The 15,717-nt window shown below is 53.6% G+C and overlaps 2 protein-coding genes across 3 annotated transcripts; one reads left to right on the forward strand and one right to left on the reverse strand.

The window, feature by feature from the left end:
- Positions 1-5,560: 5,560 nt before the first annotated feature.
- On the forward strand, positions 5,561-8,595 carry TLX2 (T cell leukemia homeobox 2). The gene is made up of 3 exons (XM_032497925.1): positions 5,561-6,272; positions 6,720-6,957; positions 7,115-8,595. The coding sequence occupies exons 1-3, from the start codon at positions 5,873-5,875 to the stop codon at positions 7,329-7,331; spliced, it is 855 nt and encodes a 284-aa protein (XP_032353816.1). The 5' UTR covers positions 5,561-5,872; the 3' UTR covers positions 7,332-8,595.
- Positions 8,596-8,968: 373 nt separating this feature from the next.
- On the reverse strand, positions 8,969-15,614 carry DQX1 (DEAQ-box RNA dependent ATPase 1). Of its 2 annotated transcripts, none has more exons than XM_032497918.1 (11): positions 15,499-15,614; positions 14,611-14,866; positions 14,177-14,370; positions 13,400-13,784; positions 12,847-13,080; positions 12,503-12,602; positions 11,963-12,397; positions 10,541-10,660; positions 10,177-10,367; positions 9,681-9,871; positions 8,969-9,452 (listed from the first exon to the last, which is right to left on the reverse strand). In XM_032497918.1, exons 2-11 carry the CDS (start codon positions 14,845-14,847, stop codon positions 9,296-9,298), a joined length of 2,244 nt encoding a protein of 747 aa, XP_032353809.1. In that variant the 5' UTR covers positions 14,848-14,866; positions 15,499-15,614; the 3' UTR covers positions 8,969-9,295. The 2 variants fall into 2 exon arrangements, with proteins under 2 accessions (XP_032353809.1, XP_014410169.2); XM_014554683.2 differs by having other exon boundaries at positions 8,993-9,452; positions 11,963-12,154; positions 12,239-12,397; positions 14,611-15,573.
- Between the last annotated feature and the right edge of the window lie 103 nt (positions 15,615-15,717).

Below are 15,717 nucleotides of genomic sequence, written 5' to 3' on the forward strand. Positions count from 1 at the left end.
CTTCGCAACGAAGGCTTAAGTCTTTTCGGATTCGCTGACCCTCTGTAATGCCCCGCCCACGTCCCTTTCTCCCCGTGCGCTCACCTGAGCCTCACTGGCCCCTCCCCCTCCTCAATCTGTAATTAGGGAGTAGGGGGCGCGTAGGAAGGGGTCCTATCTCATTGACCTGTTGTAGTAATCATCATAATAGACCCTACACGACCTCGGGACTAACTTTTGGAGCCTGCAAAAGACCCCCACCTTCTACCCCGACAGGCCCGGCGGTCTTCGCCCGCCACCGCTCACGGTCGTCTATCTCCTGTGACGACATCCCCGCTAAAGAAGCCCCTCCGGGCCTTCTACTTCTAGTGCAGCCCTCCTCGGCTGACGCGTCCGCGTTACGGAGCTTCATACCGATGGCGGGCCTTCTCCCGGCTCCACAGCGGGAGTTTCTTGGGGCTATGCGAAATCTCGGAGAGGGTGGCGGGGAGGGAGGGACCTCCAGGGACTTGGTAGTGATCTTACCCCCGCCCCTTCTTCCCCGCTGCCGCCGAGAATTGGGGCAGGGGGGGCAGGCCCTGGTTAATGATGATGATTCAATCACCGGCGCCTGCGGAGGCCTGGGACAGACTAATGCAGAGCAGATGCCCAAGGAGGAGGGGAGGGCGGCTAGGACACTACCGCACACAGACACGCTGAGGCAGAGAGCTTCTGCAGTAGCATAGGCCCAGTCTTGTACTTGGGGAGGACGTCGGGGCCCTAGAGCTGGTACATCGATGTCCCTGGGCAAAACAGAGATTAGAAAACGAGACAAAACAAAACAAGGATAAGATTACTATGAGTCAAAAAAAAAAAAAAAAAAGATAAGATTACTATGAAGTATTAACATCAAGTGCAATTGGAGACTCAAGAAAGGAGAGATCCCAGTAGAGACCCTGAAAGACTTTCAGGAGGAAGTGGGATTTGTGTGGGTAAAATTTAGAGACTAGGGGTGCGGGTAGGGGTGAGAAGTGTGGTGGGAATAGAAAAGAAAGGCAAAGTGGAGGGGAATGAAAGGAGCGGGAATTATAAGGAGGCCAAGATGTAGATTTGAGAGTAGGGATCGAAGCAGCAGGGCCTTATGGAATTGGGACTATAGCCTGAGGGCACTAGGTAACTAAAATACGTTTTTGTAGGGAGGGAGTTATCCTATGAAAGAAACATATTTGTTCATTTGTCTTCAGAGTGAATTAGAGTGGATAAGCAGCAGGAAGTTATGAGTTTAGTGAGTTTTTAATCAGCTACTTCTCACTACAGCCACTGCTTATCTCCCTGGTCCGAGATGCTATCACCTCTCTTCTGGATAATTACAGTGGCATCTTGCCTCCTTTCTTTACCCCTCTTTAGCTTATACTCAACGTAGCAGTTCAGAGTGATTCTGGTAAAAACATACAAAAAAGGATACAAGGAAAGCTTTTGAGTTGATGGATATTTATTATCTTGATTATGTTGATGACTTCATGGGTGTAAACATGTCAACTTATCAAACTGTACACTTTAAATATATATAGATTATTGTATGTATTTTACCTTAAGGAAGCTGTTTAAAATAAAATTTGAAAATAAGTTGCCTTACTCTTCTGTTTAAAACCTTGCAATAGCTTCCCTTTTCAATTAGAATAAAAACCCAACTCCTTACAGCGGTCAAGGCCTTTCATGGTCTCTTGCAGTCACTGCGTCTCTCCAGCCACACTGGATCCCTCACTGTTTGTCCCACAGATACACTAGGATATATTCCCACTGTGTCTCCAACTTGAAATGCTCAGATATCCAAATGGTCATTTTCTTCCTTTTGGTTTTTACTGCATGAGGCCTTCTGTGATCAGTCTAGATAAATCATAATTCCCCACTCTTACACTTCTTCTTCCCCTTCCTTGCTTTATTTTTTTATTAGCATTTTTATTATTAAGCATGTTTTATATATTTTCTTGTTTTTCACCTGCCTTCCCCACTAGAATGTAAACTGCTCAATGGCAGTGATTGTTGTTGTTGTATTTACAGCTGTATCTCCAGTGTCAGGCACATAGTAGGTGTTCAATCAAAATTTTCTGGATGAATACATGCATGTAGGTGATGGTGGTGATGATGGCCTACATTAGCCTTTTTATCTGTGGAAATGGAAAGGAAGGGATATAGATGAAACATTTCAAAGGAAAGAATAATAAGAGGAAGTGAATAAGGAGCTTGAGGGGAAGCATGTCCTCCAGCCTTTTGCACTTAAGGTGGCTACAGCAAAAGCAGATGGAGCTGACCTGAAAACTAGAATGGTGGGGTGGAGTACAGCAAATGTCAGAACCAGGGACAGAGGTCTGAGAGTTTTCTTGGTAAATGTAATAGATGGAACTATTGGAGTGGGTGAAACCTGAACTGATGTAGAGATGGGTAAAGCTGAAGTCTGAGCTCTGAAGAATGTTCACAGTCTTCAGTGGAAGAAGAAAAGTCAGTGGAGGGAAAACATAAGCATTGACTGTAAATGTCTAAAGATGTAGAATAAGACCAATATTACAGAAGCTAAAAGAAGGGACATTTTAAGAAATAGTTGATGGTCAACAACACCAAAAACTGTTTCAGAGAAGTTCCGGATAATAGACACCGGACACTGGAGCTCTCTGAGAAAGGGTCCACGTAGTGAAGCCAGCTTGCAGTGGGTGAAAAGAATAAATAATGAGGAAAGGGAGGCCGTGGGTATGGGCAGTAAAAGGGAAAAAGAAAAAACATAATTTCTCTTGAAGAGTTAGGCAAAGACTTCGTTCAGATAATAGAGACCTAAAACAGTTGTGGGTAGGAAGGACTAAGTTGATGAGAGAAATGATGATACAAGAATTGGGACCATCTCGAGGGAAAGACACCAGATCAGGAGCAGAAAGGAAGAGAAGACGCGGGAGCACAGGCTGGGAACATGGCCTCTCCTTGTGAAGCTGCGGTTTGAAGGCATGAAAACTTGATGAGTTGAGTGGCCATGTGCATGTAGGAAGGATGTGGTGAGATGGATCCAAGGCAGTGTGTATGGGAGGTGGAGGTGCTGACCCCAGAGCCTCCATCTTCAACATAAACTAGTGGGAACCATCCTTTTCAGAGAATCAGGAAATCGGCAAGAGGCAAGCAGAGAAATTCCTAGGACTGTGGTTGACAGAACTGGATGCCTTTGGCCTTGAAGTGGAGCACTGTATATATATATATATTCCTCAGAAGATGTATATTACTGGGTTTGTGACCATTCTCCTCCAGGAATCAATCATTTGGGCAATCTCTGTGTGGCAGTGCCATCTGTGCTGACCTCAAAAGGTAGGATGTACAGTAAGCAGACATACAGGTCTGCACGATGCTGCCTTTTTCACCTTCATTGATTCAGTCACTGATTCATTCGAGAAGGATATATTCAGCTTGATTAGAGACACATGAGTGCCTCCAATCTGTCTAACCAGAGGCCCACCGCTAGAGTGGGAAAAGGGAATGGCAAACTCCTAACATGCAGGCCAGCCACTCTTCGGATACTTTATTTACTTCACTGTCTCCCTAGGCTCTCTGGTCTCATCTGGGGGAATCTAGCCCATGATACCTCCGAAGTGTTTACCTGAGCGGCAGAGGACTCATGCTCCCTAGTAGCCTCAGCCCCTCCACTGCTGCCAAGAAAAGGTGCTTGGAGTTCTGTAAAGGCTTAGGGGAGGAGTCATCTTCTTCACCAAAAACAGCTGCTAAAGTGGTAGGACCCCCCCCCCCACCCCTTTTAGAAGGTGGCTGTTGGTAGGAAGGGGAAAGGGCTGGAGAAACTGGATGATGGAGGTGGACAAGGTTGGAGGAGGATGTCACATATTATTAATGTTCACCCCTCCCTCCCCCATCATTCACCCCCTTCAAACTGAAGCTTCTGAGAACACTGAGGGACTGCTGGCTTTGTGTGGGGAGAAACCCCACTGCCTTCTTTCTCTTCTCTTTCTTCCTGCCCAGATGCCCAAATATCATTCCTGGTTCCCTGGAGAGAAAAGACCCCTTACACTGCCCTAGGCGCCAGGCTGCCAGCCCATCTGCTGGGGAGAAAGGAGGGGCAGAGTTTTTCCTGGGAAATCCTGGAGAATGAACTGGAAGATCCGTGCTCCCAGGGAGACCTATCCACTAGCCTCAGAAGGCATTTCGGCTCACAAGGGTATCGGGCAGCCTGGACCACGGCACCAGAGTGGGTTGGGGTCGAGGGGCTAGGGCTGGCACAAGGGCGGGGGTCCTTTGGCTACCACGTGTCCGACGCAGGCCAAGCTGCTCCTCGGTGCCCACCCTTCAAGGGATGGTAGGAACATCCCCCTCCAGGCGCCCAGTCTCACCGGCTCGGAGGCGCCAGCCCCCCCAACCCCCCATCCCAGGGCCGGGGCGGGCCGGGGAAGGTAATGTAATTCCGACCCAGCTAACCCGATTATGGCGGCCTGCACCGGGCCGGGTGGCGGCAGGGGCGGGTCTAAGGCGCAGGGGCCCGGCCGGCCCGGGGTCCCATTCCGGGGAAGGATGCAGAGTTCACACACTCTTAGCTCCTGGGTCCGCAGCCAGAGGTCACAAGGTCACCGAGCGGCTTCGTCTTTCCCCACCTCCTTTCTCTGACACGCTCCAGGCACGGTTTCCTGGGCTTGGGTGGGGTGAAGCATCTATGCCAAATGAGGCGGTTGGGATCCTCTGAAGACTTCGGTGAGGTCCCACATGTCGCCTGTGGCGATTTCATCCTCCTGTCTTTGGAGGGGCCAGAGTGTGTGAGAATAGACTTCCTAGGCACAGGGGCAGAGTCTTGCGTTGGTCGTCCCCATTCGAGGGCTGAACGCCAGCCCCAAGTCCTCACCGACATGAGTTGACCCAGGTTCAGCCACTGGTCCTTTTTACACCGATTTCAGAAAATCAAAATTCTAAGAAACACTGGGCACCCATTACTGACGCTCCCGTAAGGAGCTAGGGGCGCTACGGGAGAGGCCAGGATGTGCACCATGGTCACTGGCTCAGAGTAGTTGTTCCCCGCCCTAGCCCACCAGACGCCCTGCCACCGCCTTCCCACACTTGTCCTCTTCCCGGGCCTCCAACTCGCCGGTGCCGTTCCCTAGCCGCTTTCCATCGCAGCCAGAAAGTCACAACGAGATTTAGTCTCCAAGAGCGTTTAGGCGGGGGCCACAACGAATCTGAGAGTCGTCAGGCAGGACCCATCGGGAGGCGAAGAGTGGGGGCTGTGGGACGAGGCACCTGCAGAAGTCGGTGAGGCCGAGGAAACCCAAAGACAGAGGCCAGCGAGGATGGAGTTGCCTTGCGCATCTCGGCTGACTCAGCGCTCAATGGCCCAAGCTCGGGCCCCTCCCGTGCATAGCCTGGTTCAAAACACCATCGCCACCCCCCCCCCCCAACACTCCCACCGTTCCCGCGGGCCAGTCTTCCCAGCGCTGGGCGCAAACAGGCGTCTCTTCCCCTTTAACGGGACCGGCCCCGCCCCTGCCCTACCCCCAGCCCCGACTGCCCACCCAAGGCTGATCTGTCAGTCACAGCCCCAGCCGGAGCCGGCTAACCCTCTCCACCTCGGACTCGGGCAGAGGCCCCGGCAGCCCAGCATCCACCTGCACTTCAAAGCTAGGAAGGGCGCTCCTGGGGCCCCGGTCAGTCGCGCTCCCCCGGGATGCGAGTTCCTGAGCCGACGCCCGGCAGAGGCCGGCACGGGCGCGGTAACTCCCAGCACACAGGGATGAAGATGTCCTGGGGGCCCCGGCGCCTCTCCGCGGCCAGCCCCGCGGGCCCCTGAGGCCACCGCTCGGAGAGCTCCGCTGCTGGGCTCCAGAGCTGTTTGGGCGCAGTCCCCAACCGCCAAACCTCTTGCGGTCCTCCTTGACCTGGACCCATGGAGCCGGCGGTGCTGGCATCGCACAACCTCCCGCACCACGAGCCAATCAGCTTCGGCATCGATCAGATCCTGAGCTGCCCGGAACCCCCCGGGAGCGGCCTAGGCCTGGGTCGCGCCGGCCAGGGCCATGGGGAGAGTGCGGCGTTCTCGGGTGGATTTCACGGAGCCTCAAGCTACGGCCCCGCGGGCTCGCTGGCTCCGCTACCAGGCAGCTCTGGTGTGGGCCCGGGAGGTGTGATCCGCGTCCCAGCGCACCGCCCGCTGCCAGTGCAGCCGCCCGCGGGAGGCGCGCCTGCGGTTCCTGGACCCTCGGGCTTGGGCGGCGCCGGGGGCCTAGCGGGACTCACCTTCCCTTGGATGGACAGCGGCCGCCGCTATGCCAAGGACCGGCTCACGGGTAAGGTTGCCCGATCCCTCCAGCATCCTGCCCACACTGACCTGGTTTCCTCATCTTTGATCCTTCTGCTCCAACTCAAGGTCCCCTTTCATACCCTCCGCTCCTCATCCCAGGGGATCTTCCCTCAACTTGTATCTCTTGGTCCCACTGCTGAGAGGCGCTGGGGAGGTAGCTGCCGTCGACACCCGCGCCCTCCTCTGCAGTCCGCTGTCCACACCGCCGGGAGGGCAGGGTGAAGTTACCGGGACGTCTCTCCCTCACCCAAGGTGGGGGGCGTTTCCGAGGCCCTTTCTCGTCTGGAAGCCTCTACTGATTAGGGGGGCCGAGCTTGGGGCAGGGGTAGGGACGCGGTGCGGGAACTCTGCGGCCTGCGCAGCCATGCTCTCGTCTCAGTGACACCTCGGGCCGCCCCGAAAACCCTGCCTTGCTCTTTATTCCTTCCTGTAGCCGCGCTTTCGCCCTTCTCCGGGACGCGCCGTATAGGTCACCCCTACCAAAACCGGACGCCCCCGAAGCGGAAGAAGCCGCGCACGTCCTTCTCCCGCTCGCAGGTGCTGGAGCTGGAGCGGCGCTTCCTGCGCCAGAAGTACCTGGCCTCGGCCGAGAGGGCGGCGCTGGCCAAGGCCCTGCGCATGACTGACGCGCAGGTCAAGACGTGGTTCCAGAACCGGCGCACCAAGTGGCGGTGAGGCGCGGGGTGGGCGAGGGACCGGGCCGGGCCAAGTGGCGGCGAGGCGAGGCGAGGCGAGGCGAGGCGAGGCGAGGCGAGGCGCGGGGCGGGGCGGGGCGGGGCGGGGCGGGCGAGGGCCGGCCTCGCTGACCCCGCGTCTCCGCCCGCCCAGGCGCCAGACGGCCGAGGAGCGCGAGGCGGAGCGGCACCGCGCGGGCCGGCTGCTTCTGCACCTGCAGCAGGACGCGCTACCGCGACCGCTGCGGCCGCCGCTGCCCCCGGACCCGCTCTGCCTGCACAACTCGTCGCTCTTCGCGCTGCAGAACCTGCAGCCCTGGGCCGAGGACAACAAGGTGGCTTCCGTGTCCGGGCTCGCCTCGGTGGTGTGAGCGACGCCTGCCTGACCGGCCGAGCGCTCTTTTCCGGACCGAGGCGCGGCGTGGAGCGCCGGGCCCAGGGCCTTGGAGCGCACGGCCGCCCACGTGGCGGTCCCGCAGCAGTGGAGCGTGTGAGGAGGAGCTGGCCTTGAGGCTATCGTCGAGGGCTCCTCGGCCACCGCGGGCTCCCAGGCCAGCATTGAGCCGTTACCTGGAGCGCAGAAACGCGGCCTTTCCCGCCATTTTTCACTTCGACTGTTGGCCCGGCTGCTGGAACCCGCTGAGGGGGCGGGACCTGCAGTACGGCAGCCAATGAGGTGCGGGGAGGTGGGGTAGGCTGGCCAATGGCTGCTTTCTAGAGGGACTCCGGCTCCTTCTGTGGGTGGGTCGGAGCTGGAGTTCGGAGGGCTGGAGCAGGTTACACGCACCGCTGGGATGGGGCGGCTGCAGCCCTCACGGGCTGGGTCTGCACCAGATCGTGAAGGAAGGAAGACGCCAATGACAGCAGAGTAATGGAGGAGGTGCTGGAGACCGACAGTATGACTGACTGACAGAAACCAGAGGGTTATCCACGCTGGGCATCTCATCCATCAACTGTTAAATAATCGCTAAGGATTACTTCTGGACTTTGAGCCTCATGTTGTCCATGTGTGTTTAACCTGCTGACTATGTCGTCCCACTTGGGCCTAACAGTGCGCCTGGGTGGCAGGCAAGACGGATACTTACACACCCAATGAAGAGAAAATCTAGGAACACTAATCTGGCTCTGGTGTCCCTCGGAGACAGAGGGAAGGCGGGGCGGAAAGCAATGGACAAAGTTAATGGGCCCAGTGGTGTTAGGGTGAGCCGAATTCGGCAAGTAATTAGGAAGTGACAGGCCTAAAAATAATCAAAGATAATTACAAGGTTGGAAATGTAAAGGATCAAGAAATCAAAGATGTTGTGTATGATGAAGGGGAAATTGGGAAGATAGGATCAAGATGAACTCTGCAGGCAAAACTAAATGTTAGACCTAGAGAGTAAATTCTGGAAAAATGCCGACATCCACATAGAGGCATAGTTAGATGGAATGATGAGAACAGACAGAATGTCTAAGGGAGGAAATTCTGAGAAAAAAAAAGCAGAGTTCTAAGGATTAAATGTTTCTTTCCACCAATTTCTATAAACACATTTACAACATGCAAGATGATTGAGGATATCAAAGTTACTAGTCCAAGGGAAGAAAAGGGAAAGGAATAACCCAGCTGGAAAGAGAAAAGCATGATGTCCCTGGAGTTGTTAGAAAAACTTGAGCTGGTCGGTGGGCCAGGCGCTGCCGGGAAGCCTGTTGTTGGAAAGTTGAGAGGTTGGGTATAGTTGCCATAGCCCTGAGGTTTAGGAAGGAGAAGGACTGAAGTTGTATGAAGACAAGAGGGAAGATTTTGTCTGCTTCCCCTGGAGGCAAGAGCAGTATGATAGAGGGGAGTGAGCTTTAGGCAGGGTCAGAGGCCAACTGTAGTCAAACTACTCATGTTCCATGTTAATGACAGCTAGGTCAGTCATAGCACAAAGGCTTGACCAGAGATGGGAACCAGGCAAGAGGACATCCCTGTTGCAGTTGACCCTAAGTCTTTTGTACTGTGTCATCTCTAACTCATAGATATTATAAATGCTGCTGCAAAACCAAACTCAAGTTGGGCACCATAGAAAAAGAACTTTTATAGACCAAAAGGGAGCATAGGATGGGTTTGGCATAAGTTGGGGATATGGAGGCATATCAGTTCCTCTCAAATAAATAGAAGAAGGCTAAGGACCCTGTACAGACTGTGGCTTACCCAATTCTCTCTACTCCTGGCCTACCATTTCTTGGGACTCAGGTTCCAGTATTTACATCTGACCCTTAACTCTGGGCTTTTAAATCTGACTGGCTGCCTAGGTACTAGCCTAAGGGAGGATCTAATGTGATGAGATGAACTCAGCTTCACTCCGTAGACAGGTCACTGCAGGACACAGGCATCTCCAAGTTCTTGGGTGGAGGAAGATTCATGCCCTGTTGAAGAATCTGCCATTTCTTCCCTCAGCTGGTTCAGGAGGTCTCTGCTCTCACTAGGGGGCAAGTTACTCAGGAAGTATGGAGGGGCCAATTCCACCAGCCTGACAGAGAGAGTCATCATTAGATGATTTTTCTGTATCTTCTCTTATAATGCAGGTTGTTAAATTTCTCACTGCCCCTTCTACAAACCCTGTCTCCTCAAATCATATGTTACTACAAACAGTAAGATCCCTTTCTCTTTGTAAGGCTCTCTAACTCCCCAGCTGTAATTTTGACCCCAGGAAGAGGAATGGGCAGTGTTGTTTGGGGTGTGGTGTCAGGGAACTCACATTTGTGGTTGAATCTCAGAAACAATGGAGAGGCAGTTGTCTTTGGAAATGGAGAAATTATGGTAAAGCACCCATGGTGGCGGTCTGGCGGGAGCCCTGCGGCTTCTGTAGCAGCAGTTTGGGGAGAGCTGGGCCACATGCTTATGGGTCAGGAGCAGGTAATTTCCAGTCCCATCTGTGTCTCGGGCCACCTCATAGAAAGGCAAAGATATTGAAGGAATAAGTGAGAGTGAAGGGTCAGTAGAAGAAAGAAAAGGGGGTTGAGAAAGAATTAGCAAGGGTGATGAGAATTAGCAGACTGTCATAGCCCTACCTTACGGCCATACAGTATGGCATTTCCACAGCCACGCATTCCTCAAAGGAGAAGTTTCTCCTGGTTCTAAAGAATCCTTTGAATGGTCACCTGGACCCCAATTTCAGACGTGACACATACCAATCTTTGCTCCCTCTACCTTCTGCTCCTTGTATGACCCTCACCCCAACTCCTTCCCCTAACCTTAAGGAAGCATCCCGACACCAGTGCTTTCTGGAGGTCTCTGCGATTCTGCTCAGAGCCAAAGGCTGGCTGGGATAAGGGAAGTTCAATCCGTTGCATGAGTTCTAGGAGTTCTCCCCGAAGTTTACGGGCTTGGCACAATGCTGCCCAATTTAGACCCCGAGCCTGGCACCAAGCCTTGTCTGCTCCACCTAGGAGAGGAAAGGGACCATCTGCACCTAAAGTCCTTGAATCCCCCAAGAGAACCCAACCCTTGGCTGAAGGGCCTTCTCTTCTTCAGAACAGAGATCTGTCAGCTGGTTGCACACCGCATCCCTCTGGCAAATCTGGGATTCTGTAAGAGGATGCTGAGTGGGCCACTCACTCTGTATAAAGGCTTCATACACCTGGATCAGAGAGCTGTGATCACCATCCACGTGTTCTAAGGCCCGACGCAGGGCAGCTTCTTCTGCGCAGACGGGAGGACGAGTAAACCCAGGGGCAGCTGGAGGCAGAAGAGAGGAAGTTTGTTTTGGAGAATGAGAAAGGATAGCGGTATACTGAAAAGATAGGACTGTCACTTTGGGAACTTTATTCAAACGACTTCTAGACACTATGCCCTTCATTAGGCATTGAAGATGAATCAGTGTAAAAGTCTCTGCTCTCAAGAAGCACAGAGTCTGGTGGGAGAGACCACCAAATAAGCAAACTTGATAAACTCAGTAGGTGTGGGGGCCAATGTTTGAACTTTGAGTAGAAATCAGTGCAGTGGAAAAGGGGCGGGAGGAGTATTCTAGACTATGGGGATGGCATATTTTGAGAACTGCAAGCACCTAGGATTATGAGTGGGGGGAACAGTGGGTGTGGTAGGGTGGCAGGAGGTAAAGCCGGAGAGGTAGGTATGGGCCAGGTTAAGAGAGACCGGATGTGATGTACAAATGAGTTTACATTCTGCTTGAAAGGTAAAGAATAGCTGGTAAAGAAGAGTTTTTTAAGTAAGAGAGTCCACGTGTTTGGAAAAAGTTCACATGACTAGTTAGGCCACAAAGGGAATCCACCTGAGCCGTGATGGGGAGCATTGAAGCCCTGTGGACCATTCCGAGGAAACATCCCTCAGGAGTCAGGTGGGTAAGTCTAAGATTCAGGAGGATGGTGGTGTGCCAGTTCAGACCGTGGGTGTGAACGAACTTGCTTAGAGTTCGGGGAGTGAGAAGATGAAAGGGGCAAGGATAGAATCCTGAAGTCCAACTTACAGTGAACGAGCAGAGGACAAAGCAGAGGAAGAGCAGCTCAAGCAAGATATGAGGGAACGGCCAGAGAGGTAGGATGTAAACCACGAGGGGCGGGTCACAGAAGCTAAGCGAGGGGGCAGTTTCAAGATGAGAGCGGTGGGCATTCTCAAGTGTCAAAAGAAAGTCACGAATAAGGGCTCACAAGCATTCACTGGATTAGGTCTCTAGGAGGTCACTGGCGAGCAGAAGGCTGCGTCAGGGTTGTGGTGGGCCTGACGCTGGAATGCAGTGGGCCAGGAATACCCTGGATTGAACAGGATAGAGAGTATTCTGTACAGCTGAGTACAGGGTTGAGGAAGAGGGCTGTAAAGTTTTAGTAATAACAAGTAGAAGATATTTAAGCATGTTAAGGGACAAGACCCAACAGAGAGACAGGAGAGGGCTAAATGATGAAGCCTCGTTCTTTACACAGGGTACAGCTGGAGCATGGGGGAATGGGCGAGCTTCAGGGGCACAAGAACACCAAACGGAAGGGCTGAAGTGGCCATAAGAGTCAGAGAGAGAAGTGATTTTACCAGTGAGCATGGCAGCCAGGGTGAGCATCTCGTCCACACAGTCGAATTCGCACGAGGCCAGCAGGGCTTTGGCAAGCTCAGGGGCCAGAGGGAACTCTGACAGGATGACTCCCAGGTCTGACAGGTCCCCATCATCATCCAGTGCTGCCAGATAGTCTAAGTCTTCCAAGGCCTGCATCAGCGCCTCTGGAGCTGGGGATGGCACAAGGCTTACAGGGCAGGGGTTCTCAGAGCCTGGTGGTCGGACAGTAGGACTTGGGCAGGAGGACTGCTCACCAGGCCGGTCCAGGAAGTGACACTCCCCTGGCTCTGCAATCTGTCTCCTCTTGAGTAGTAAGACCAGGGGGCTCAGATTCTCCTCACACACCCTGGGTTGGGGCAGTGGGGGAGCCTCTAGTTCTAGGAAGGACTTAGGATACAGGCAGAGACAGGATCCTGAGGGGAGAAAGACCTGGGGAAGAAGACCACTGTAGATTCCTCAGGGCTCACGTGCTGGAGACTCTTGTCATGTTGGATCTCACTGAGGGCAAAGGCTCTTACCTGGTGGGACCCCTCCTGCCCGCAGTCGTCTTGCCTCTGCCTGACACTTGCTGATTGGTCTCAACACTTGAGATTCTGCTCGGATCTGAGGATTGTAAACCTGCCACCGCCCCACAACCAAGGACAAGACAGATGAGAGTGGGCTATTTCTTTTTTTGGAGGGGTAGTGGTGGGGTGATTAGATTTATTTATTATTTTTTAAAATGGATCGATTTGCTGGGGATCAAACCTAAGACCTTCTGCATGCTAAGCATGCACTCTACCATTTGAGCTATACCCTCCCCACCGAGAGTGGGCTATTTCTGTCTTTAGCCCCCATATCCCTTCATTTCTCTTTCACTCACACTTCGAAGCTCCAGTCCTGAGTCAATGACATGTCGGATGGAAGGGAGGGAGAAGGAGAAGTCAGCCAGCCAGTGAGTGACTACCACCTTCCGGGCACCCAAGTCTGTGTCCTGGTACACCGCCTGCACAGCTTGTCCACGGCCTGGGTGAAGGGGCAGCACCCGTAGTGGGGGCCCTTGGGGAACCAAGGGCCCCACCTCCCTGGACAATGACTCACAGCACAGGGAAATTTCCTGGGGAGACGGGTGGGGCATTAGCAGTTCTCACCTTTTGGGGTCACAGACCCCTTTGAAAACCTGACGAAAGCTATGGCCCTTCACTCTGAAAAAATGCACATACTCATAGTCGGGGTGCTATAATTTCAGGAGTTCGTTGAACCACAAACCTCTGTATTGTATGGAATCAAAAACAGATTGGTAGACCTCTTTACCATGAAAACCTGGAGTTTTTCCTCAGGACCCCTAAGGAGAGTAAATACCACAACTCCAATGTCCCTACCAAGCATCGCTCCAATTCCCCCCGGAATACCTCCTTTTGCATCCCATTTTTTACCTCCTCACTGGGCAGGTACACTAGCACATCTCCCGGAGCCTCCTTCCGACACAATTCAAGCACAGCTTGGCAGGCAGCTTCCACTCGGTCAGTAGGGACAGTGTCCCTGTAGACGGGAGTGGGACACCTGCCAGGCTCTCTGGGCACGTGCACAATGGGAGGGTTGCCCCAGAAAGCTTGGAGCTTAGGTTCAAGGGCTGGGTCAGTAACTACAACCAGTCTGGGGTCCCCTGGAAGGTTTCCAAGCCTGGCATCTCGCAGAAGCCCCTGGAGCAGATCTGAGGCCACTGACCGCTCCTGAGCCTCATCCAGCACCAGCACGCCCCAGACTCCAGTGCCCCGGGTGGAGGCCAACTCCTGCAGGAGCAGCCTGTCCCAGCAGAACCTGTTGACATTGGCAGTGGGCAGAGGAGTCCGTGTGGACACTGCCCAGCCCCAGAAGTCCAGAATTCTCCCCAGGGCTTAGATTTTAATAGTGAAGTTCAGTAAAAGACCCTGTGACTGACTTCTGAGCCCATGGACCCACAACCCCACTGATGACACTGTCCACAAGCTGTACTGCAGTTAGGAGAGTGAGACTTTTTGTGATGGGGGTGGGGAGGCTGAATGTCTGAATGTCCCCAGCTGGGGTTAAAGGGCTTAATTCAGCAGTTTCAGTATTCCTAATTTAAAGAGTGAGCTGGGCTGAGGGAGGGTATGGTGAGATGTCAGAAGACTGGGCTTATTTCTACCCAGTGAGGGGAGTTAGATTTGGGTCAGGCCTGCAGGAGACCACACCTGAGCAGGGTGTCAGGCCCAGAGCAGTCCTCCTGGGGGATGCTGTATCCAACCTCATGACCCAGGGTCAAGTCCATCTCATCAGCAACTCTCAGGGCCAAGCTCAGGGCTGCCAGAGGGTAGGGCTGAGTCACAGTTACCCAGCCCTTCCGGAACCCCCTGGCCAGTGCAAACTCTGCACACCACTGTGGGATCTGGGGTAGGGGTAAGGAAGGAAAACCAGTCAGTGAGACATAGGGGAAGCTGCAGCCAATTTAATCTCTATTTGGGGAGTCTCCTGGTCCTTCACCAGCTACCCTGGGGCCAGCCTAACCAATCTCCCTTTGCCCACATTTCCTATTACTTCATGGAGCACCCCTCCCCCCCCCAACTCGTCCAGGGAAGAGCCAGTTCCCCAGCCCCTCCCTTTGTTCACTCCCAGAATCTCTCCCCACCTGGGTGCTCTTGCCAGAGCCAGGCTCTCCAGACACCAGCACCACTCCACTGGGGCTACTCTCCAACTGCTCCAAGAAGATAAAGCGAGCAGCCCAGACAGGCAAAGCTCTGCGCTGCTCAAGCAGCTCGTAGTAGCGGGAAGAGAAGGGGAGCCCGTCAAAGGGGTTCACAGCCAGTTCAGACTCCCCAGGGTTTGGGCCAGACTCTTCTTCCAGCCCGAGAAGCTGAGAGGCCATGGTGGCTATCCAGCAGGACCTATAGAAGGCAGGGCCGCCATCAAGGCTTCATATTTGGTGACTGACACCATCTTCCCAATCCCTAACCTGTACCCTCAGGTGATAATGCCCTGGGGTCCCTTCTTCCCAGTATTTCTTGTCTGCCGGGAAACAGTAGTTGAGTCTCCAAGTAAGGGACTATCAAAAGCGGACTATTACCCTGTAGTCAGGTAGTAAAAATCCTGTGACTGACACAGGGGCCCTCAGGGGCAGCAGAATTTGTATGAGACCTGGTAACCTGTGGAAGGTTTCCAGGGGAAAAGAATAAAGATTAAGAGGAGGAGCGGGGGCAGGAATCCAGGGGCAGGGCCACAAGAATCCTGGATTCAAACCTGCTTGCAGCTCTGAGATGTTGTCAGGATGGCAGTCAGTTCCAGACCCACCGAGCCAGTCACCACTAACCCTGACCAGTGTCAAGTACAAAGGTAAATTCCGGTTCCACCCTGGGGCTTGGCTCAAACACAAACTCTATAGACTGGTTTGGGGGTGGGGCCATTTGCTCCGGGTTATAGGCTCCAGCCACCACACCCAACACGTGTGAACTCTGTGGACTGTACTCATTACCGAAAGGCATCCTGGGACTTGTAGTTTTGCAGCTGTTTCTTCACATACCTTGGCTGAACACCCTAGCTAGGATCCAGTTGCTGCTGGGTCTTCAGTTCAGTTACACCTTCCATATTGCTCATCTCTTGGCATGAGGAGGTGACTGCAGACAGTTCCATTCTGACCAATCCCACAAATCCACAAGGAGGCCCTGATCCCTGAGCCCCACAACCAGGGGAAAAGGAAACTGCTAGGGGGCTTTTGAGACCCAGAGAGGCAGCAGAGACC

The sequence above is a fragment of the Camelus ferus genome, chromosome 15, assembly GCF_009834535.1.
Source record: "Camelus ferus isolate YT-003-E chromosome 15, BCGSAC_Cfer_1.0, whole genome shotgun sequence".
In the NCBI taxonomy this organism is placed as follows: Eukaryota; Metazoa; Chordata; class Mammalia; order Artiodactyla; family Camelidae; genus Camelus; species Camelus ferus.

Coding starts and splice junctions, on each gene's coding strand:
- DQX1 (XM_032497918.1), bottom strand. CDS start 14,847: ATGGCCTCTCAGCTTCTCGGGCTGGAAGAAGAGTCTGGCCCAAACCCT. Junction 12,603..12,846: donor CAGGACTGGAGCTTCGAAGT/GTGAGTGAAAGA, acceptor GGGCGGTGGCAG/GTTTACAATCCTCAGATCCG. Junction 10,368..10,540: donor GTATGAAGCCTTTATACAGA/GTGAGTGGCCCA, acceptor TTCCTCTCCTAG/GTGGAGCAGACAAGGCTTGG.
- TLX2 (XM_032497925.1), top strand. CDS start 5,873: ATGGAGCCGGCGGTGCTGGCATCGCACAACCTCCCGCACCACGAGCCA. Junction 6,273..6,719: donor TGCCAAGGACCGGCTCACGG/GTAAGGTTGCCC, acceptor TCCTTCCTGTAG/CCGCGCTTTCGCCCTTCTCC. Junction 6,958..7,114: donor AACCGGCGCACCAAGTGGCG/GTGAGGCGCGGG, acceptor CCGCCCGCCCAG/GCGCCAGACGGCCGAGGAGC.